Source organism: Cibotium barometz, chromosome 2 (assembly GCF_041138505.1).
Source record: "Cibotium barometz isolate CiBa-2024 chromosome 2, ASM4113850v1, whole genome shotgun sequence".
NCBI lineage: Eukaryota > Viridiplantae > Streptophyta > Polypodiopsida > Cyatheales > Cibotiaceae > Cibotium > Cibotium barometz.
The window spans coordinates 31509548-31532102 of record NC_141047.1 but is presented as its reverse complement, the minus strand read 5'-3'; the positions used below and the strand labels follow the sequence as shown (position 1 = coordinate 31532102).

Here is a 22555-nt window from a genome sequence, read left to right as displayed (position 1 = left end):
AGAGGTAAAAGAGGCTCCTCTTCAAGGAAAATCTGCCACTTTCATCGCAAATTTGGGGTAGTCAAAGTAGTCAATGGTGATAGTTGAGATCCAATAGTATTATAAGGTCTTAAATGCTTTCTTGTATGGTGGATAGTTCCACAAAGGGGAAAATCGCCTGGCTCTACGAGAAGGTAGAGGGGGCATCCGGATATGGTTTGTTGCTTAGGTTCAACATCTCCTTGGTGGTTGTCATAATATGCAAAACTCTTATAACTTTCTTTAAAATATAATGAAAGTTTCATCTTTGATTGATTAGAGAAAAAGACATGTATGATGTCTTTGTGTGCCCCTACATCTTTTTATGGTGCCTTTTAAGTGCGAAATAACTAAAGTTGCTAGAAAATTGTAGTCAATTAAGATTAAAGCAATCATCCAATTTATCATTGCTTTGGTAGAGAGAGAGAGAGAGAGAGAGAGAGAGAGAGAGAGAGAGAGAGAGAGAGAGAGAGTAGAGAGAGAAACTACTCGCCTTAAATCCAAAAAATGCTCACTAAAAATTGCCCACCATTTTAAGTGTGAAATAACTAAAGTTTCTAGAAAATTGTAGTTAATTAAGATTAAAGCAATCATCCAATTTATTATTGCTTTGGTAGAGAGAGAGAGAGAGAGAGAGAGAGAGAGAGAGAGAGAGAGTAGAGAGAGAAACTGCTCGCCTTAAATCCAAAAAATGCTCACTAAAAACTACCCACCAAAACAATACGTTCGATTTATCTATCACATTGCATCACAAGATACATCTAGGGGTGCTTGGGATGCGCTAGGGAAATCATTTACGACAAAACAAAAGAATTAAAAAATAAGCTTAAAAATACAATTCTTTTGCTTGGACATTAAAGATACGACTCTCTTTTAACACACCTTAACAAAATGAAGAGTATAACACAACAATTGGTTGGCATTGGGGCACATATAGAGTAAGAGGATGCCATAGCTATATTGTTAAAAAGTATGATACACGAGGAGTATAGCCCCTTGGTGGCTACCTTGAAAAACCTCCTAGATCCAACCATTGTAGTGGAAGCAACACTCATAGAAGAAGAGAAGCAGATTTGAGGAAGGGTATCCCAAGCTACATCAACTAAGGAGAAAGCATTCTTTTAAGGAGGACTAGGGCCGAGAACCAAAGAACTACCGAGGACAAAGATAACCTGCCACTACTATGGAAAGATAGGGCACATGGAAAGGATTGTTGACATACGAAACATGCTGAAGGAGCAAATATCACGATCCAGGATGAAGACAAAGGCGAGGCTTCCAAAGATCAAAGCAACCTATTCTGAGTGGCAAGATGGACTACTCCAGCATATGACTAGGACCATACGTCCAGTGTAGCATGTTAGGTTGATAGATCCTCATCACATTGAGGGGGAGTGTTGAAATAGCAATGTGTGAGGGTGTAACAAGTGTATAGCAAGGGGGAGAGCATGCACGTTTAGAAAGGAAATAGAAAGACTAAAAGTCCTAGCTTAAAGGTTGATTTGTATGGTCACTTGTAATAGGTGAAGTCAATGGTAAAAAAGGCAGCACATGGAAAGCACAAAGTGTTACATGTAGTGTGAGCATTTATGGACACATGGATGGCGCAAGGGTGCACATAGCGTGCCATTTGGGAGCTCCATGAGAGCTATAAAAGGATGTACTTGGATCAATTCTAATGTAAGATGATTATTGTGTGTTTTTGTTTTTTTCTTTGCGTTAATCCATTGTTAATACATCATTTTTAAAGTCTTCTAGTTCTTCTACTCACTTGACTATGAGGCTAATAAGTTTCAATCCTCCATAACCTAGCCTAGATCCATGTTTTCCAACAATGTTTTTGTGTTCTACGTAAATTTTGATCATAATAGAGAAAAGTAGGCTGGATTCACAAACAATAGCAAGTCCCCCCTCTTACATGGCAAAAAAGCAATGTGCGGCTGCTCCCTTCGCATTTCCTTAAGTCCAGGTGACATGCTCCCTTCAATCTAGGTTACCTAGTGACCTTCAGTCTAGAGGTACAGAGAAGTGCACAGAAGCCTATGACTGCACTCTAATAATGTTCACGAAAAACTGAGGTTTAGTGTCAGGTGAATAGCAAATTTTAAAAAATAATTTTCAAATTTCAAAATAACAATTCACAAAAACCTACAAATTTTAAGAGATTTTAGTTATAATTTTGTTAAAAACCTTTAAAATTTGAGGTTGAAGGTTTTTTGAATTGTTAGGACGTTTTCCAAAAAAATGCATACCTGAGTTGGGCGCGGACGTTTGTGAATCCAGCTAGTTTTGGGCGCGGCTATCTGCTACGGTCGTCCGGACGGTCTATATCTGGCGTTGCAAGTCCGCCATAGCCAGCGGAAGAGCTGCATCATTTGATTTGGAGAGCTTCGTGGTGGTGTCGTTGTGTAGTGTTGCCATGGCGTATAGATCCGACGATGACTACGACTATCTGTTTAAGGTGGTGCTGATAGGCGATTCGGGCGTGGGCAAGTCCAACCTGTTGTCGAGGTTCACGCGCAACGAGTTCAGCCTGGAGTCCAAGTCCACCATCGGCGTTGAGTTCGCCACGCGCAGCATCAGCGTCGACGGCAAGACCATCAAGGCCCAGATCTGGGACACAGCCGGCCAAGAAAGGTGTCCTGCTGCTGCCCCTCCTCCTGTCTCTCTCTCTCTCTCTCTCTCTCTCTCACACACACACACACACACGGATGCCTTGTGTCTCTGCAAAACTAGGGCTAATCCGTGTCCTCAGAAACAGTTTAATCCGCAAAACTGAGTTTGATTCAAGTTGTTTAGTAAAACTAAACAATAAGAGATCAATGCACCCCAGAACTGCCTTGGCTAGGGCACTTCATATCACGAGGAAGTGAGCTTTTTGCGTAATCTTTCTTGATCTTCTAATCACCTCCCCGGTGTGTATATCTGATGATGGCATTCCAGATGCGCCATGCAGCCATGTAGGCTAGATCTCTCCTTGCAGAACATGTAGGCCAACGTGATAGCTATGTCAAAGCCCACCTAAGCTTTACTTTGAGCAAGCAGGTGAAAATGTTAACACGTGACGGAACTCAGGATATAGTCCGTAACCCTAATCCCTCTGGTGCCTATTTTATATTCACCTGCATCATGCATGTGACATGGCGAAAAACAGAAAAGTAAAACATCTCCTTTTGTTGGTATGACAATGGAAGAGTACAACGGCAAAAGCTGAAACTGATAATCACCCCTCATGCTCTCTGTGCTAAATCAGGCTGGGAACTGAGCTAGTGATGAAACTGCATGATGAAGGCACTAAATCTGAGTTCAGGGTCTGATTCTGATGCTTTTTACTGGTTGCTGAACTATGCTCACGTGGGGCTGATGTAGGAATGAATGTACAGTTTCCTTGGGTTTATGGGGGTGGTTATTTATAGCTCTCTTCCCTCTAGTCTATGGTCGGCCTTTTTAGCACCAGGTATAAGCCAAATTAGGGGCTACTTCTCATTCTCAGCCCCTGGCTGGCTAGTTTTGGGTGATCAAAAGTGCTTAAAGGCTGTCAAAACTGCGTCCCTTGCTGCACCTCTTGTCCATGCTGAAATTTCCCCTTCTTCTTCTGTCCACTTTTTGTCCTCTTGTTCTCAGCCTGCCATTCTCATAAGCGAATTGCCTTAGAGACTGGAAACCTTCACAGGCAGCTAAAAAACTCTGTGCCTTCATAGAAAAGGGCTCACAAATGGCCAAAGACTGGCAAACCTAGCAAGAGTATAAGCAGTAAAGGCCAGCTGCAATCAAAGTGGGGAAGAACATCACACGCATTACATGTATATTTTTTCAGAGCAGATAACCAGGGTGCAAACATGTGGGCACTAGATGTGATAGGAGATTACTGGGATAAAAGTGGGCCCTGTTAGGTGTGGTCAGTCCGAGTGTTCAATGCACATGAGCAAGACCAGCCTGGTTGGCCAGATATAGGCTGCCTATATCGGGCCAACCAGACATTGTGTGGGTTATGCTGCTACTGGTGATGGCATCTATAATTTTTGAAAAATGGGGTGAAGAAATGGAACTTTAGGGGACCCTTTCATACAGCAATTGTGTGAATCAGTAGGTCATTTTTTGCAGTGTTGGAGTGAGGCTATGGATGTCTTTCTGTGTGGTCACATGGCTGAACTAGTCACAATCAAGCCTGTCCATTGTGTTGTAGGTAGGCAGAAATGCATTTGCTTGTTCTTATTGCAAATGATTGCTTTGCCTTTTATGTTCTGCTCGGAGTTGTGATCTCTTGCAGTTTGTCTTTGCTATATAATTTAGGTATAGAGCCATCACTAGTGCCTATTACCGGGGCGCTGTGGGTGCGTTGCTGGTGTATGATATAACCAGACATGTGACATTTGAGAATGTCGAGAGGTGGTTAAAAGAGCTCAAGGATCACACAGACTCCAATATTGTGGTTATGCTTGTGGGCAATAAGTCTGACCTTCGGCACCTGAGAGCGGTGTCAGCAGATGACAGCCAGTCTTTTGCAGAGAGAGAGGGGCTGTACTTCATGGAAACATCTGCCTTGGAATCGACAAATGTGGAGAATGCATTCAAGCAAATACTGACTCAAATCTACAGGGTCGTCAGCAAGAAGGCCCTTGACATTGGGGAGGATCCTGCAGCTGTGCCAAGCCAAGGTCAAACGATAAATGTTGGCAGTAGTGATGTGACAGCAACTAAGAAAGTTGGATGTTGTTCAGCATAGATAAGCTCATGTGGAAGGCATTAGATGCTTTCATTGCTGGTTCCCTGTCTTCAGAAAAACAAAGGAGGCCTTTGTTGTGGTATTCGAGCCAAACATTTTGGAGATGGGTCAGCAGAGGCATAGTAGTTTTGAGGAGCCAAACATTTTGGAGATGGGTAAGCAGAGGAAGAGTAGTTTTGAGGAGTCACATCAAATATGGTCGTACACGGGTCATGGTTGGACTTCCTGTGTGCAGCATGTGACGGATGAAGAAAGAAGAGGTTCATGCAATATGCCACAATTTTGGGGTATGGATGTCTTAGCTGAATTCTTTTCTGTAGCATCACATATAGTATATAGCAGCATTCGGCTGTGATTTCTTTGTTTAGTTGCATTTCTCTAAAAACATTATGGCCCTGTGCCAAATCAGGTCTTTATTTGTCACTATACTGTTCTTGCCTATGTTTCATAAGAGTTTCATTCTCTAGCAAATTCTTCTTTCTAACTAGCTTTGATCAGTTTGTCTTGGAGTTTGAGGTCAAATTATCAAATTGATATTAAAAAAAAAATACAAATATTGAAATTCTTTATGCATAGGACGGTCAAGGTAAGGGTGATCAATCATCTGGGTGGAAGTTCATACAACTTGTATTAATAGTTGAGGTACTTAAAAGGACAAACCATCAAACTTGATGTGAATAATTTAATGTAGAAGTCTAAGTAATGATTTTCCATCACCTTCCCGTGTTGCTCGATCTGACAATTGAATCGAGTATCTTTGGTGTTGCTTGGAGATCTCTTTGTATTATTGCTAGGAATATTCTTGGGCTCCTCTCCTACTTAATTCAATCTGCTGATCATGGCTATATGATAACTGTGTCATTGAATGCATTGGAAGGATTTTATCACACTAAGTCATGATAATCATGCATGTACCTATAAAAAAAAAAGTGCACATGAAAAGAGCAAGTTAAGTAAGATATGATTGCCAAGTACATGGGTGGAGCAAAGTCAACAATATTTCGGCTAAGCGTGACTGATAAAGTCCATTAATTATGTGCTTCTATTGTAAGCTTCTCAAGCTTTACTTTATTGAAATCAAACCTCATCCATTAATTATGTGCTACTATTGTAAGGTTCTCAACCTTTACTTTATAGAAATCAAACCTCATCATAAATATTTCAGTATTTCCTCTTGATGATGAGTAAAATTTTTAAACATGCGTATGAATTTCTCTTGCTTTGTTTTATGAAGAGGTTGGACAATGCATTGAGGGTTATTTCATTACTCTCATACTTTTTGCAAATAAAGTGGTGGTATGCTTCTTGTTCTAACATGAAATACTAGATTTGTAGTTAGTTTGATTGAACTTTAATTGTCTGTTTATAAGGGTGTCAGATTATGTTGTTGTAGTTCTATGTTCCTTGAGATTGTCCCTTCATAAGGGTGTCAGGTTATCTTGTTCTAGTTCTATGTTCTTGAGATTCTTTTTTAAGTCATTACCTCAGTAGTTGTGTTTTTCTTCTTGCTTCTTTAAGTGAACACCCCATATTAAAGTGAAACAATATCCTAATGTGGATCTTGTGTCACTTTCATTGCCTACCCAAGCGCTATTCATGTAGCCTTATAACTTCGAATCTTTGCAGTATGTGTATTCAATGTTGTGATTCAAAGTTCTTTTAATATAGTGAAGTATTAGTTTAGTAATTCTCTAGTGACTCGCAGTGGGTTAGTCCATAAATTGAGATAGCCAACTTTTTGAGGAAGACCTATTAGACCTTGTGGTAGTAAGATTATTCAAGCTATTATGATATTGTATCAACCTTGGGACTTGAGTTTAGTATATAAAGTTTAATATTAGATTTGGTTGAAGATATGGGCTTTCAACCTTTCATTCTAAATATTTGTCCTCCGCTAAAAAGTAAGTTTAAAAAAAAAACAGATGCGTGCACACACGTGTGTTAATCCATTTTATGGGGCTAACATATGCCAACTCCAATATGCAAAGATGGAGCAAGAACAGATACATAAACACAATGAAGTTTCAAGATATGAAGCATCATTATCTATTTTGACCACTTAGACGATGAAGAAAATCTGATCCCTTTGTATGCTGTACATAGTGTACATATGTCCTTTTTTTTCTAGGTAAACAGATACCAAGGACATGGATAGACATGGAGTTTGCTGAATAAATCTAAGGGTCTTTTCCAATTGGACTAGTATGGATTGCAAGGTAGGTTGTACATATGAAGTTCTTCTTCAAGTTTCCACCATAGATTTACCAAAGATTAGAGAAAAAAGGAGATCAAAACCATTCAGAAAATCATAACAGTTCAGAATTTTCAATTGATCCAAGCCACCTTGTGATCACGTACTAGGGTCTCTGGTGGCACTTTGGGAGAGTTATCACCATGAGTTGAAGATGCCTTGCCTTGCTTGTGGTTTGAGAGGCTTGGGTGGTTGGGAGATTGATGCGGGAGGTGTTGGGTTTGAGGCTTGGGTTGTAGTAGCTTAGTTAGCTGATGGTTGCTATTTCCTAGAGGTGTAGAGGCCATCTCTAGAAAAACTCAGCCACCGTAAATGTCCACGTAATAGTTCTAGTGGTTCTCACTCTAAGAGCATGTCACAATAAGCTAGTGTCATTATGAATGTACTTCATGCATGTATTTATGTAAGGCCAATTATGAGCCAACGTTAGACATTAGAAACCCCGGTTGACCAAACTTTGAGTGTGCAAGCACATAAGGCCTTGTATAGAAGTTGACTTTTCTCATAATGCAAACACACTCTCCCATTGCATAATTGAGTCTTGCTCTTGCCTAAACCTCTTGTTGATCATCTTTCTAATTGCATGCTAGTGAGCTTGTGTATTTGGGAGTGTGTGAAGTGAGAGGAGGGATGAGGGCTTGTATTCCAACCGTGATGGTGTGTGATAATGCCACAACAGAGAAACACAAGAGAGGAGTGACAAAAGAAACTTCCCAAGGAGGAGGTGGAGCTCTTAGAGCATGGCTTGAGCTTGTCAGAGCTGAGGATAAAGTCCCCACGAGAGTAAGGATGAGGTAAGGGATCCCTTAACAATATGCTATAAGGTTTTCTATAGAGATGCCTCCCTCCCAAAAAAATCCCGGGCCTTAACATGAGATCATCAAGGATGAAATAAATTCCACTTGATATAGTGCTTGTGTATTCTTGAATCTCCTCAAATCTCTACAAATATCCAATTGGGCTAGGGATTTCTAACTTTTCAATCTCCACTAATTTGGTCCATACTTGATCTTTCTCAATTGATAAATTAAATCATGCTATTCAACTTGGTTATAAGTTTTAAAGGTATTTACGTAACATTATATTCCACTACTAGAAGAGTACGTGGTGGTGTAGACATGACTTCTACCATTCATAGAGTGAACCAAAAATAAGAACAAGATGATGTGGATTAAAATTTTATGTTTCCTTTGAAATTGCTTTAGGAGGAAATGATTGTTGAGTCCAAAACATGCTATCAAAGGTTTAAGATAGTATAGATAGCATATTGAGACCCGGGAAAGCTTCTGTATGAGTGGGCGTTTACACAAGGACTTTTTGTTGAAATAACGAGACTATGATATTTTCTATTTTTTAATTTTAAAAGAAAACAAGAACCACTTAGAATAATCTAGCACTTTAAGGAAGCAATTGACCTCCAATCTATTCTTTGAAGACATGCTATATTAGTCAATCGTGTCCTAGTGGGCTCACACATACAAGAAAAAACCTTGATCCAAGTTTATAACAAAATATGTCCATATTTTTCACCACATTCTACAAGCATATTCTTTATGCTAAAGTAAAGTTATTGTGGAGCCCAAGCCTTCAATAACGATTGACTTTTGGTACAAGAAAAACATGTGAGAAATTAAAATCATCCTTGGTTGGTTCATTTAGATGGACTTTCACCATGCCCACCCCAACCATTCAAATAAGAGCTCTCCTTGTAATGTGAATTTTTTTCCCAAAAGGCTTATTGTGAGTTGACCAATATTACCAAAGAAGAGCTTGAAATGCTAACGGCAAGATCTTAGCATGTCATTTGTACAACGGAGAACAAAATGGAGACATTATTTTTTTCTTATATATGTTATATACATATATATATTATGAGAGAGAGAGAGAGAGAGGCCATTATTGGGAAAGGCTCCTCTTAAGGTTAACCAGACTTTCTTGGAGCATATTGTTTTCCATTAGTTTATGTTGCAAGTGTTACAAAAATTTCGAGGCCATGTAATCTTTGTTGGGGTGTCATCTTGAAAGTGTTGTATGTTCAATATTAAAAAGCTTGCTCGCTAGTATGGGATTCATAATGCATCATATTTTAGGGAGACGTTGCGGAACCTAGAATCATTGTTGGTTGATTTGAACCAGGTGGTTCAAGAGGACGGTTCTTTCCCTGACATTGAGATAGCTATTGATTGGTTTTCCCATCAGGTTGCAGCATTGCATGAGAATCAATATATGAGATATAAGCTTATGGCTTGAATGGATACCCTAATGGATTCTAATTGTCAGTAACATACGTTCTTTGCTCGTTTGCAGCAAAAGCATGCACATGAGAATATTGTCAGGACGCAAGATAGGCAAGGATTATTGCTTAATGATCCTACTTGTGTTCTAGATGTGTGTATGGACTTTTATTACCATTTGTTGGTTCTGCACAGGAGGTCATATCTCCTGATATCATTGTAGCTAGAGAGTCTTTGTTTCACTTGGTTCGTCATCACTGAGTATCAGATGTTTTTGTAAATGAATTGGGAAGAGATAGTTTTGTGGATGAGGTGGAAGATATATTGAAGCATTTGCCTAAAGGGAAAAGTCCAGGATGGGATGGGCTCCCAAATGTGCTTTTCACGAAGTATGAAGGTCCCTCTCGCTTCTATCTTTCAGGATGTGTGGAATACAGGTATCATTCCTGTGAGTTAGAAGATTGGGCTTGTACGTTTATTGCCTAAAGTTCCATCCCCAGCTAATCTACGTCAATGGAGACCAATCACATTGATGGGGGCCATGTATAAGATATTTGCAAAGGTCTTGGCTAACAGGTTGCAACAATTTCTTCCTACTTTGATTCATCCAAGGAAATATGGATTTATTAAAGGTCGAAATGTTTTGCATAATATACCAAATGTACAAATTGGAAATTGATTATGCAAGGGCTTTGAGGCAAGAGGTGGTTATGATTCAATTGGATATTGAAAAGGATTATGATTATGTTGGTCTTCTCTTTCACAGCTTATGCAGGCTATGGGAGTTGTTGGCCCTCGCATGTCTTCTTTGATTTATACTATCAGCCAACATGCAGTGGCTAGGCTTATGATTAATGGTGGTGTTGAAATATACAAGTGAATAGGGTGTGTGCGAGAACAAGCCCTTGGCAAGAGGCTGTAAAACAGAATCTGTAAATGTGAGAGAAGCTGTGAAAAGGTGAGAAGTATCTACTGGGAGAGAATAAAGGGTAGCATGAGGAGATTTAGGAGGTGTGGAGATATTCTGGGAAGAGGTGGAGAGAATCAAGCAAAAGAGGTGGAGTGAATCAAGGATACTCCCAAGGCTTCAGCCAATTCAAACAAATCGCCAAACTGCCGTCTACATTTGCTGATTTTTGCTAATTTTTTAGTGCCGTTTTTCTGAGGAAAAAATGAGATCTTGTCTGCTCCAGATGAAATGGCTCTAATTCCTCTTGGCCCTAGGGGTTTTCAAGGGTGCTCTACAAGGTGGTGAAGACAAATTTTGATTTGATCAAGTCTACACAGTGAGATCCAAGCTCTTCATCAAATCTACAGGTGACTTTGGTAAAACATAGATTAAGCATTCAATGTTTGGTCAAATCTTGTGTTTCTTAGATTAATCCTCTACTAGACTAATTGCTATTGATAGCCTTGAAAGGATTTGAGCTCATTTGAACTCTAAGGCAGATCTGGACTCCCCGCATACTCTATTTTTTGCACAGAAAATAGAGGATTAATTTACTAATCAATTGATTAATAAGCACTAATGATTATTTTTTGGTATAATTGAGGGTTCAAATTAACCATTAGGTATCTGATACAGATCCCTATAACTTCAAATTGCAATTCGGAGATGGTTTGTCACTCCAACCATTCCGTACAGATTTGTTACCCTTGGTTTAATGTAATTTCTGGTAAAATTATGCTGATAAATTTATGGTAATCATCATCTTGCATTTAACCCACACACAAATTCAAGTTATTCATAGTCAGAGTTGCATTTGGGAATGTGCATAAGAATGAATGCTATATGCATTATGTATTGGGCACATTACATCATTGTAAAAATGGGATCAGACACACTAACCTTGTCCCGAATAAGGCAAGAGGCAAGACCTCCCACATAGATTTGGGTTTGCATTGCATAATGACACAAGATAAACATCAAAAAGCCTAAAAGAACTGTCAACAATACATTAAAACATGTTGCTCACATGGAGCAAGAATTGACGGTCAAGCTCATGGCCCCAGCCCATGAAAGAAGAAGAAGATCTCTTTCCAAGAGGAGGATCAACACCGAGAAGAAGAGCTAGAGGAAGCATTAAAGGAAGACATGGGCGCGTGAAGAGAAGCTGCCACGACAAGAAGACTGAAGATAAGAGAAGATGTGAGGCTCCAAGAAGTGAGGAGCCATGTGAAAATCTCAGAGCGAGAGAGAGAGAGAGAGAGAGAGAGAGAGAGAGAGAGAGAGAGAGAGAGAGAGAGAGAGAGAGAACCCCACAACCCAATGTAACCTGCCCCAACAGAGTAAAACCACCTTTGAGCCACCGATGATGTAGGCCATGTGGTAGATGTATGTGTGAGCACTTTAGTCAAGGTCACGGGCACTTGTAGTAGCCTTGGACACATAGAGAGAGAGAGTGTCAAGGACTATGAGTTTAGGGACTTGAGGCACTGGTCGCGGACTATCAAGTAAGAAGGAAACTTGGTAAAGGGTCCAGGTGTGCTAGGATTATTCACTTGAGGGGAGGTGTGCTAGGCACTAGTCGCAGACTATTAAGTAAGAGGGAAACTTGGTATAGAGTCTAGGTGTGCTAGGAGTATTCACTTGAGGGGAGGTGTGCTAGGCACTGGTCGCGGACTATCAAGTAAGAGGGAAACTTAGTATAGGGTCCAGGCGTGCTAGGAGTATTCACTTGAGGGGAGGTGTTGAAATATACAAGTGAATAGGGTGTGTGTGGGAACAAGCCCTTGGCAAGAGGCCGTAAAAGAGAATCTGTAAATGTGAGAGAAGCTGTTCACGAAAAGGTGAGAAGTATCTACTGGAAGAGAATAAAGGGTAGCATGAGGAGATTTAGGAGGTGTGGAGATATTGTGGGAAGAGGTGGAGAGAATTAAGCAAAAGAGGTGGAGTGAATCAAGGAGAGATCAGTGGGATTAGATGCTTGGATGTAAACTCTATAAATTGAGGCATTGGCCTAATGAGAACTTGCTGGTTTTTTATTATCCATGCCTAATTACGTCTTAATTATCATCTAATCTCTTTGTTAATGATGTTGATTCTAGCATTCGATCCACCATAGCTCATCACATTGCTGCAAATTTAACAGGGTGATTGGGCCCATTCATTTGATGAGATTGGTCAAAGCACCCAAGGAGGCCCACTTAGCCCTCTCTTGTTTGCAATTACACATCCAATCTTATATCTCAACTGGATAAGCTAGTGGAGGACAGTGAAGTTGTAGGGCTTACTCTTCCAAGCAGAGAGAAGATGGTTGGCCAAGCATTGGCAGATGATTCTTTCATGTTCCTTAAGGCTCAAAGAGATAATGTTCAGGAGGCCATGGCTGTTTGGGATACTTTTGGTCTTGCTTTAGGGTTATACATTAATATGTAGAAATCTGCTTTAATAAGCCATATCGAGAGCGATTTGTTTGATTTGGGATGGAATGGGCAGGTCATACAAGCGGATGCATCACACGCCGCTTGGGTTATCCAATTGGAGTTAATGTCGATTCACAGGTGTAAGATTCCTCTCCATCCCCTCAAGATGTCCAGTTTCTTCCCCTATAATCAATCCCCTTTTTAAAATAATAAAAGATCTTGTTTCTACTAGTTTTGGCCTAGAGAGAGAAATTATTCTAGAGAGAGATAATTCAATTTTTAGATATCTTTGGATGGAAAAATATCCCTTCTTATTAAAATAAATTTTTTCGAAACAGAAGTTTTAAAAGAAATTCCTAAGGTGCATTAGAAATAAATTATAATGTGCACAAAAGACCTTAGCCTAAGGACCCCTGTTTTTAGAAATTTTTGGATTAAGGTCTAAAAAAAGGTTTGATAGGCCAATGAGATTAATCCAAATGTAGGGAGGAGATAAATTGAAGAATAAAAGAAAAACCCCCCAAAAAATGAGTAAATGCTTACATAAGATGAAGAGTGGACTAAGGACCAAAGAAAAGAATTAAAAAACTGAATTTTTGACACCTCAGTGTGGGGATCTCCCCTCATGAAGTAGGCGCTTTTTTCTCATCATTACCCTAATTTTTAATCAATAAAATGAGATATTTTCATCTCTCCTCTCTCCTATTTCAAATCTAGATCCAAAAAGTAAGTTGAACTGACCCAAAAATGGTCAAAAATTGACCAAACTGATCTGGAAAATTCTAGAATCAGTTTGCTTGGTTAGAGGCTCACTTTTTCCTAAAAATAGAAGCCTCCCCCTTTTGTAAAATCTTAATGGTGTTTATACACTATTACTCTACTCCTGTCCTGAGCCATCTACATTGAATTTTTTAATAATTCAACTGTTTTTGGCCTAATCCTCTCCAAAGTGAATTGGTGGCCACTATTGCTTCAAACAAGAGTAGAACCCTCAATCCCTCAAGCCAAAGGAGAGCTTACAAGCTCCATATTAGCTAATTTTCTTACTTTGTTTACGAATTTTAATGAAAAATCTATGGTTTTCTTGATTTTTATGTTTTTCAAATGATTGAATTAAATTCAAATGCTATGCCTTTGATGAAAAGGCCACCCCCTTCTCTTCTTTACATTCCAACCCTTCTTAATCCTAGAAAGATTAACTAAGTGATTAATTAAACTCTTCTTATTGTTTACTCTCTTGAATTTAGAAAATTGTGTAGATTAGAGTTCTATAATTCTAAATTGGGTTAATTAAGTTAAGTGAAGAAAGATAAAAATGAGAAATGGTCAGCCATACAAAGGAGGTTATGGCAAAATTTACCAGAATTCTGTGAAAAAGAAAGTTTGTTTTTATGTTATTCCAAAAGAGTAATTCCTACCATTTTTGCATCAAAAAGAAATATTCTAATTACTCCATGTACATATTCACCTATGAATATGCATGGATATCACCGATATTAATTATTAAATTTGATTTTTATACATAGAAAGATGCATAAAGGAAATTTTTTATTATAAAAGTGTTATTCTTAATAAATTTGATTTCTATGCATAGAAAGATGCATAAAGGAAATTTTTTTTATTACAAAAGTGTTATTCTTATTAAATTTGATTTCTATGCATAGAAAGATGCATAAAGGAATTTTTTTATTATAAAAGTGTTATTCTTATTAAATTTGATTTCTATGCATAGAAAGATACATAAAGGAATTTTTTAAATTACAAAAGTGTTCTTCTTATTAAATTTGATTTCTATGCATAGAGAGATGCATAAAGGAATTTTTTTATTACAAAAGTGTTATTCTTATTAAATTTGATTTCTATGCATAGAAAGATGCATAAAGAAATTTTTTTAATTATAAAAGTGTTATTCTTATTAAATTTGAATTCTATGCATAGAAAGATGCATAAAAGAAAATTTTTATTATAAAAGTGTTATTCTTATTAAATTTGTTTTCTATGCATAGAAAGATGCATAAAGGAATTTTTTTAAATTATAAAAGTGTTATTCTTATTAAATTTCATTTCTATGCATAGAAAGATGCATAAAGGAATTTAATTTATTATAAAAGTGTTATTCTTATTAAATTTCATTTCTATGCATAGAAAGAGGCATAAAGGATTTTTTTTAATTACAAAAGTGTTATTCTTATTAAATTTGATTTTTTATGCATAGAAAGATGCATAAGAAAATTTTTTTATTATAAAAGCGTTATTCTTATGAAAACTGATTTTTATGCATAAAGAAATTCTTTTTATTTTAAAAGTGTTATTCCTATTAAATTTGATTTTATGCATAAACAGATGCATAAAAGGATTTTAAAAAAAAAGTGTTATTTCCATTGAAGTTGATTTTTATGCATAAATAGATGAATAAAGAATTTTTATATCAAAATTAGAATTCTCTTAAATTCTATGTTTAAATTCTATGAGTATTTGATAAATGAATGATTAAATACTCTAAGAGAGAAATTTCTATCGTTTTATATTCACACGGATTGTAAAAAGAAAATTCAAGAAATCTATCGAGATCGAAATATTCAGATAAATAATTAATTATTCCTCATTGGAATTTGTAACTAATTTAGAAATCAGTTAAGTGAATATTCAAAGAAAGAACTTCAGTAAAATAATAACCTTTTCGAGAAAGATAGTCCAGGAAAAATCTTATCCCACTCGAACCTTGAATCAAACTATGACCAAGACCAAACTCTTTCGTCAGTTTCGAGGAAAGAAGGTGTGACGAGTTTAGAAAAATACACTCAAAACTCTCGCCAAATCTGAAACTAAGTTTGAGACCCTTCGAATTGATCTGTGGATCAAGGTTATAGAATTCGAGGAATTCTGGTATGAAATTCAAAATTTTGATCAAGAAGTTTTGGGGATACTGATTCAAGAAATACTCCTTGTATTCAAAAGAAAATCAATTTGAAAACTTACTTAGAAACCCTGTTTTCTTAAAGGACTGTCTTATGCCAGAATGGTGGAGGGAGCATTTGGTATATGTTTTTCTAAGGGAAGTTCGGTTGTTGCAACAGCTGGCGGGGAGTGTTTAAAGGACGGCTCACGCGGCAAAGCCTACCCAGGTCTTGACCAGTCTCGGTATGGTTGAAAAATGGTGCGCTTCTAATATGATAGGCGAGGGCCAATGAAGGGGTCCCTGAGTGAAGTGCCAGGACACCTAAGGAGGATCTTGGAGGGTTCTGACCAGGAGATGCATGGGCTCGCGATGCCTATGACACCCATGCGTATGTCATGGAAGATATATATGATGGACAAAATGATTATTGTAATCTGTTAACTGGATTTTGTTGTTGGTCTCAACAACGGAGAGTCTAGAGTGATACTGTTTTTGAGAAACAAGGGACTGGATGAAATTTTTGAGTTATGACATCTGTAACCAATAACTGTTTGTCATATGTTAAAGTTTTAAAGAGGAGTGTGTGCGTATCTGTATTCGAAAGCAAAAGTTAAGAAAGGCATTCAATTATTGGTGGGTGAGTAATTGTCTTGTTCTACCGATTCCAGTGGTTGGGTGGTAGCTAATAACCCATGGGCCGGCTGGAATTAGTGGAGTTTTAATAATTAAATTGAAATAATAAGAATACGCTTAGAATTCGAGTAGTTAAATAAAAACCTGAAGAATTTCTCAAATGAGTAGATCAATGGCTGTGCTTGACTTCGGTTAGGAAAAAAGCGTTGATTTCCTCAAATGATTAGATCAACGGCGGCTGCGCCTGATTTCAGTTAGGAAAAAAAGCAATTCGTTAAGAAAATCAAAAAGGTGGAATCATCACCGTTTTTCAGGCAAGGGAAATTTTTTCGGTTTCGGTTCAGAATGACCACCAGATTAGTCTCGTGTTCGGACATTTAAGGGCGAGGCCCCGAGTGGAAAACCCTACCTCGTGCAAGAGGAAGCTACTTCCGCTGCTAGCAACCGGGAATTCTCGGTGCACGGAGGGGGCAGAGGGGTCTCACAACAGGCTTTGTTGGCATGGATTTCTCCTAGGATAAATGATAAGTTTGTGTATTGGAAATCTCGAGGTTGGCCTATCCATGTTCGGCTCAAAGTGGCACAATCCATTATGATTAGCAGCATGATATCTTTTTTCTTGCCTTTATTGCCATGGACGGGCAAAGCTTTGCATCAGATACAACAGCCAATTCGATTTATGCTATGGAAAAGAGCAGGAAATAAAGCTAGGGAAGATGTGGATTTCTTGGGAACATGTTACTACTCCGAAGAGGAGTGGAGGGGCAACCCTATTATATGTCAGATGACATATGGTTGCTAGGAGATGGTCTTTATTGTTGCAAGATATGTGTGTATCTCAAGAGCCATGGGTGGTAATGGCTAAGGCCCTCATAGTCGAGGTCGCACTTGTGCATGGTAATACCAAGATTGATGGTATATGGTGGGATGTAGTGAATGGTTCCCAACAGGTTCAATTGTTGGCTTCACCACTCTTTTCTCATTTGATGATCTCATGGAAGGAGGTGTTGGCACACACTAAATGGAAGCCTTCACATCAGCGGCGTTTGCAATTGATTTCTATGGTAGGTGAGGTGTTGGCTACTTCACGACTTCTGGAGTGGCTTGACAAACTTGTTGAGTGGCCAAAATTCAATAGAATGGCTCAATTGTGGGACTAGTGAGAACTATGGATGCTTTGTTGCCAATGTAGAGGCTGCTTTGTTCAAAAAATCCATCAATATTTTCAGGTTCCACGTGGATATGTATTGTTATGGGAGAAGGTGAGGGCAAGACTTACACCATTTGGCAATATTCCTTAGTTGGAGGATCAACAACCTTGGTTAGATTGGGCATTTAGAAAGCCTCAGGACATTGTCCAATGTACAATAAATCAAGTATACCATATGATGGTGGAAGATAAGCTCTGGATCACTGAGAAGGCTAATAGGGTATGGAATATTAGGAAAAGTAGGGCTTGGTGAAAGGAAGTAATCTTATAGGGCTAGTGGTCTAAGATTCCATATAAAGGCATTAGGCGAAATATGGACTCTCATTTTTTCCCCTTAAGGACTTCCACACCTCCTCTCTCTAGAAAAATGGGCTCATGATAAGTTTTTTTTGTTGCAGATCAACTCAAAAGTGAGCGGAGTTTGGACATTTGGTTTCTACTCTTCGAGACCTTTCCAATGATATATAGCATGATGGGCAATTTTGCATATTCAAGAAGTTGGGGACTTCTTGAATATGCAAAATTGCCCATCATGCTATATATCATTGGAAAGGTCTCGAAGAGTAGAAACCAAATGTCCAAACTCTGCTCACTTTTGAGTTGATTTGTAAAAAATTCACCATGAGGTAATTTTTCTAGAGAGAGGAGGTGTGGAAATCCTTAAGGGGAAAAAATGAGAGTCCATATTTTACCTAATGGAATGTGTTCCTATGGCGCATGTTAGTTGGAGGCCTACCATTGGGGGATTAGTTGCAAAAGTGGCGGATTTCTTCTAGTAATTGTGTGTTTTGTTCTGGATGAAAGCATGAAAAGGTGGACTGAAAACCTGTGTCCTAGACAATGGTTTACCACTAGTTGTGAAAAACTTTTATGTAGAGTTAGAGAATTAAAACATGGTTGTTTAATCTTGTTTCACATTTATTATATCTAAAAGGCACTAGATAAATTACTAAATACATCTTATGATTATATTAAATCCACTAATATTGGTTATCTTTAAGTGTGGTAGCAACCAATGTAACTGGTAGAAAGTGTACCATCTTATCATGCTTTCACCCTACTACATGCTTGGAAACATGCCCACATCTTTTCATTTCATGTCCGGTGGCAAAAAAGGAGTGGAATTTCCTTTCTCGCACATGGATTCAGTTGACAGATAGGCCCGTAAAGGTTAAAGATTGGATTTTTTGCAAGATATCCAATGGGCTGGATAACCCAGAACATTCAGTTTTCTTTCATTTTTTTAGTTGGACAGGTTTGTGGCATACCTGGTTAACTAAGAATGTCATCATATTTGATGCAAAAGTTGGTATTATAGCTCACATAGGTCGTATAAAAGGGCTACTACTGTGGCAAGTCTCTTTCTTGCCGTCATCTCATTTGATGGAGAATGACATGGCTATATATTGGATGAGGGTACTCCGAGCTACACTTGTGGTTTCAGAGTAATTAGTGAGAGAAAGCTAGTACATCACATGGCGTCCATGTGGCCATTTGTAAAGTAATTTTTGGTAATATATCTTCTATTACAAAACAGATATAGATAGATAGATAGATAGATAGATAGAGAGAGAGAGAGAGAGAGAGAGAGAGAGAGAGAGAGAGAGAGAGAGAGAGAGAGAGAGAGAGAGAGAGAGAGATTTGCCCGCATGATTTGTTTTTGCCAGAGAGGTTGTCCATGCAGGTGGAATATAATCATATTTTGTTAGATCATTTTCCTTTGGTATTGGAGATGCATAGCCATTCTATGGATGCTTATAGGCCATTATTGGGAAAGGCTTCTCTTAAGGTTAACTAGAATTTCTTGGAGCATACTGTTTTCCATCAGTTTATGTTGCAGGTGTTACAAAACTTTCGAGGCCATGTAATCTGTGCTGGGGTGTCAGCTTGGGAGTGTTGTATGTTCAATATTCAAAAGCTTGCTCACCAGTATGGGATTGATAATGCATCATATTTTAGGAAGAAGTTGCAGAACCTAGAATTGTTATTGGTTGATTTTAACCAAGTGGTTCAAGAGGACATTCTTGCCCTGACATTGAGATAGCTATTGATTGGTTGTCCATCAGGTTGCAACATTGCATCAGAATCAATCTGTGAGATATAAGATTATGGCTCGAATGGATGCCCTAATGGATTCTAATTGTCAGTCACATACGTTCTTTGCTCGTTTGCAGCAACAAAGCATGCACGCGAGAATATTGTCAGGACACAAGATAGGAAAGGAGTATTGATTATTGATCTTGCTTGTGTTCTATATGTGTGTATAGACTTTTATCGCCATTTGTTGGGGCTGTCGGAGGTCATATCTCCTGATGTCATTCCAGCTAGAGAGTCTTTGTTTCACTTGGTTCATCTCACCAGGTATCCGATGTTTCTGCAAATGAATTGAAAAGAGATATTTTTGAGGGGAATGAGGTGGAAGCTGTGTTGAAGCATTTTCCTAAAGGGAAAATTCCAGGATGGGATGGGCTCCCCAATGAGCTTTTCACGAACTATGTTGATGAGTTGAAGGCTCCTCTTGCTTCTATTTTTCAGGAGGTGTGGAATACAGATATCATGCTTGAGAGTTGGAAGATTGGGCTTATAAGTTTACTGCCTAAAGTTCCATCCCCAATTAATCTACGTCAATTGAGACCAATCACATTGATGGGGGCCATGTATAAGATATTTGCAAAGGACGTGGCCACCACAACAGGTTGCAATGCTTTCTTCCTACTTTGATTCATCCAAGGCAATATGGATTTATTAAAGGTTAGAATATTTTGCGTAATATACTAAATGTACAAATTGGAATTGATTATGCAAGGGCTTCGAGGCAAGAGGAGGGGGTTATGATTCAACTGGATATTGAAAAGTCTTATGATCATGTTAGTTGGTCTTTTCTTTCACAGCTTATGTAGGCTATGAGATTTGGCCCTCGTATGTCTTCTTTGATTTATACTATTAGCCAACATGTAGTGTCTAGGCTTATGATTAATGATGGGGTGACTAAGCCCATTCATTTGACAAGATTGGTCAGGCGCACGGATGCCCACTCTTGTTTGCAATTGTTACACATCCAATCTTATCTCAACTGGATAAGCTAGTGGAGGATCGTGAAGTTGTAGGGCTTACACTTACAAGCGGAGAGCAGATGGTTGGCCAGGTATTGGTAGATGATTCTTTCATGTTCCTTAAGGTTCAAAGAGATAATGTTCACAAGGCTATGGCTATTTGGGATACTTTTGTCCTTGCATTAGGGTTCTGCATTAATATGCATAAATTTGCTCTAATAAGATGTACCAAGAGCGATTTGCTTGTTTTGGGATGGAATGGGTAAGTTATACAAAGGGGATGCATCACACGCCACTTGGCTTATCCGATTGGAGTTGATGTTGATTCACAGGCTTTGTTGGCATGGATTTCTGCAAAATGATGAGTTTATGTATTGGAAATCTTAGGATTGGCCTATGCATGTTCGGCTCAAAGTGGAACAATCCATTATGGTTAGCATGATATCTTTTTTCTTGCCTTTATTGCCATGGACGGGAAAAGCTTTGCATTAGATACAACAGTCAATTTGATTTATGCTATGGAAAAGAGCAAGAAATAAAGCCAGGGTAGACGTGGATTTCTTGGGAACATGTTACTACTCCGAAGAGGAGTGGAGGGACATCCCTATTAGATGTCAGATTACATATGGTCACTAGGAGATAGCCTTTATTGCAAGATCTGTGCGTATCTCAAGAGACATGGGTGGTAATGGCTAAGGCCCTCATAGAGGAGGTCACACTTGTGCATGGTAATACCAAGATTGATGGTACATGGTGGGATAAAGTGAATGGTTCCCAAGAGGTTCGAGTGGTGGTTTCACCTCTCCTTTCTCATTTGATGATCTCATGGAAATAGGTGTTGGCACACACTAAATGGAAGCCTTCAGATCAGTGGTTGCAGTTGAATTCTATGGCAAGTGATGTGTTGGCTACTTCTGGACTTCTAGAGTGGCTTGACAAACTTGTTGAATAAGAAAAATTCAATAGAATGGCTCGATTGGGAATAGAACACCATATTGGGGAATATGGGAATTTCCCAGCAGTTTGGGACACGTGGTCAAATCTTTGGATTAATCATAACTTGAACACCGTTACTCCAAATTGAGCACTCTATAGCTCACTAGATTCCATTTTCCAAGCGCTTTCCAACAATAGGTCACATGATATGGTTTTGAGAAACTTATAGGCATGTTATCCAGGTCCCACCTTTTTAGTATTCAAAAAATAGGAGTTGGGAAATTCCCAAACTCACGAATATAGTATTCTAGTGAGAATTCTGGATGCTTTGTTGCCGCGTAGAGGCCACTTATTATCTTTTCAAAAAATCTGTCAATATTTTTGGGTTCCACATGGATATGTACAGTTATGGGAGAAGGTGAGGATAGCTAGTGATATTCCTCAGTTGGAGAATCAACAACCTTGGTTAGATTGGGCATTTAGAAAGCCTCTGGACATTGTCGAACATACAACAAATCAAGCGTACCATATGATGATCGAAGATAAGTGCTGGATCACTTAGAATGCTAATAGGGTATGGAACATCAGGAAGAGTAGGGCTTGGTGGAAGGAAGTAATCTTACAGGGCTGGTGGTCAAAGATTCAATATAAAAGGAAGGTGTTCCTATGGTGCATGATAGTTGGAGGCTTGCCATTGGGGGGGACCAGTCTGCAAAAGTGACGGATTGATTATGGTAATTGTGTGTTTTGTACTACATGCTTGGAAACATGCCCACATCTTTTCATTTCATGTTTGGCAAAGAAGTTATGGGATTTTCTTTCTCGTGTATGGACTCCGTTGCTAGATAGGCCCGTAAAGATTAAATATTGGATTTTTGGCAAGATCATGAATGGGTCAGATAACCCAAAACATTCAATTTTCTTTCATTTTTTTAAGGTGGACAGGTTTGTGGCATATCTGGTTAACTAGGAATGCCTTCATATTTGATGCAAAATTTGGTATTACAGCTAACATATTTCGTATAAAAGTTCTACTATTGTGGCAAGTCTCTTGTCACATGCATCGTGCACTTGGATGCCACATGGACATATCTCTTGTCACATGCATCTTGCACTTGGATGCCACGTGGACATATCTGAACAAGAAGGCGCAGGACCTAGAGTGGAAAACTGGTCCCATGTGAGCCCAATCCGGGACAAAGAGTCAGCCAGGGTTCTACTCCATGCAT

At 38.6% G+C, this 22555-nt stretch overlaps 1 protein-coding gene across 1 annotated transcript; it reads left to right on the top strand.

The window, feature by feature from the left end:
- The first annotated feature begins 2339 nt into the window (after positions 1 to 2339).
- Positions 2340 to 5170, top strand: LOC147640939 (ras-related protein RABA1f-like). Its single transcript, XM_086816749.1, has 2 exons — positions 2340 to 2655; positions 4312 to 5170. The coding sequence occupies exons 1-2, from the start codon at positions 2438 to 2440 to the stop codon at positions 4742 to 4744; spliced, it is 651 nt and encodes a 216-aa protein (XP_086672875.1). The 5' UTR covers positions 2340 to 2437; the 3' UTR covers positions 4745 to 5170.
- The last annotated feature ends 17385 nt before the right edge of the window (positions 5171 to 22555 follow it).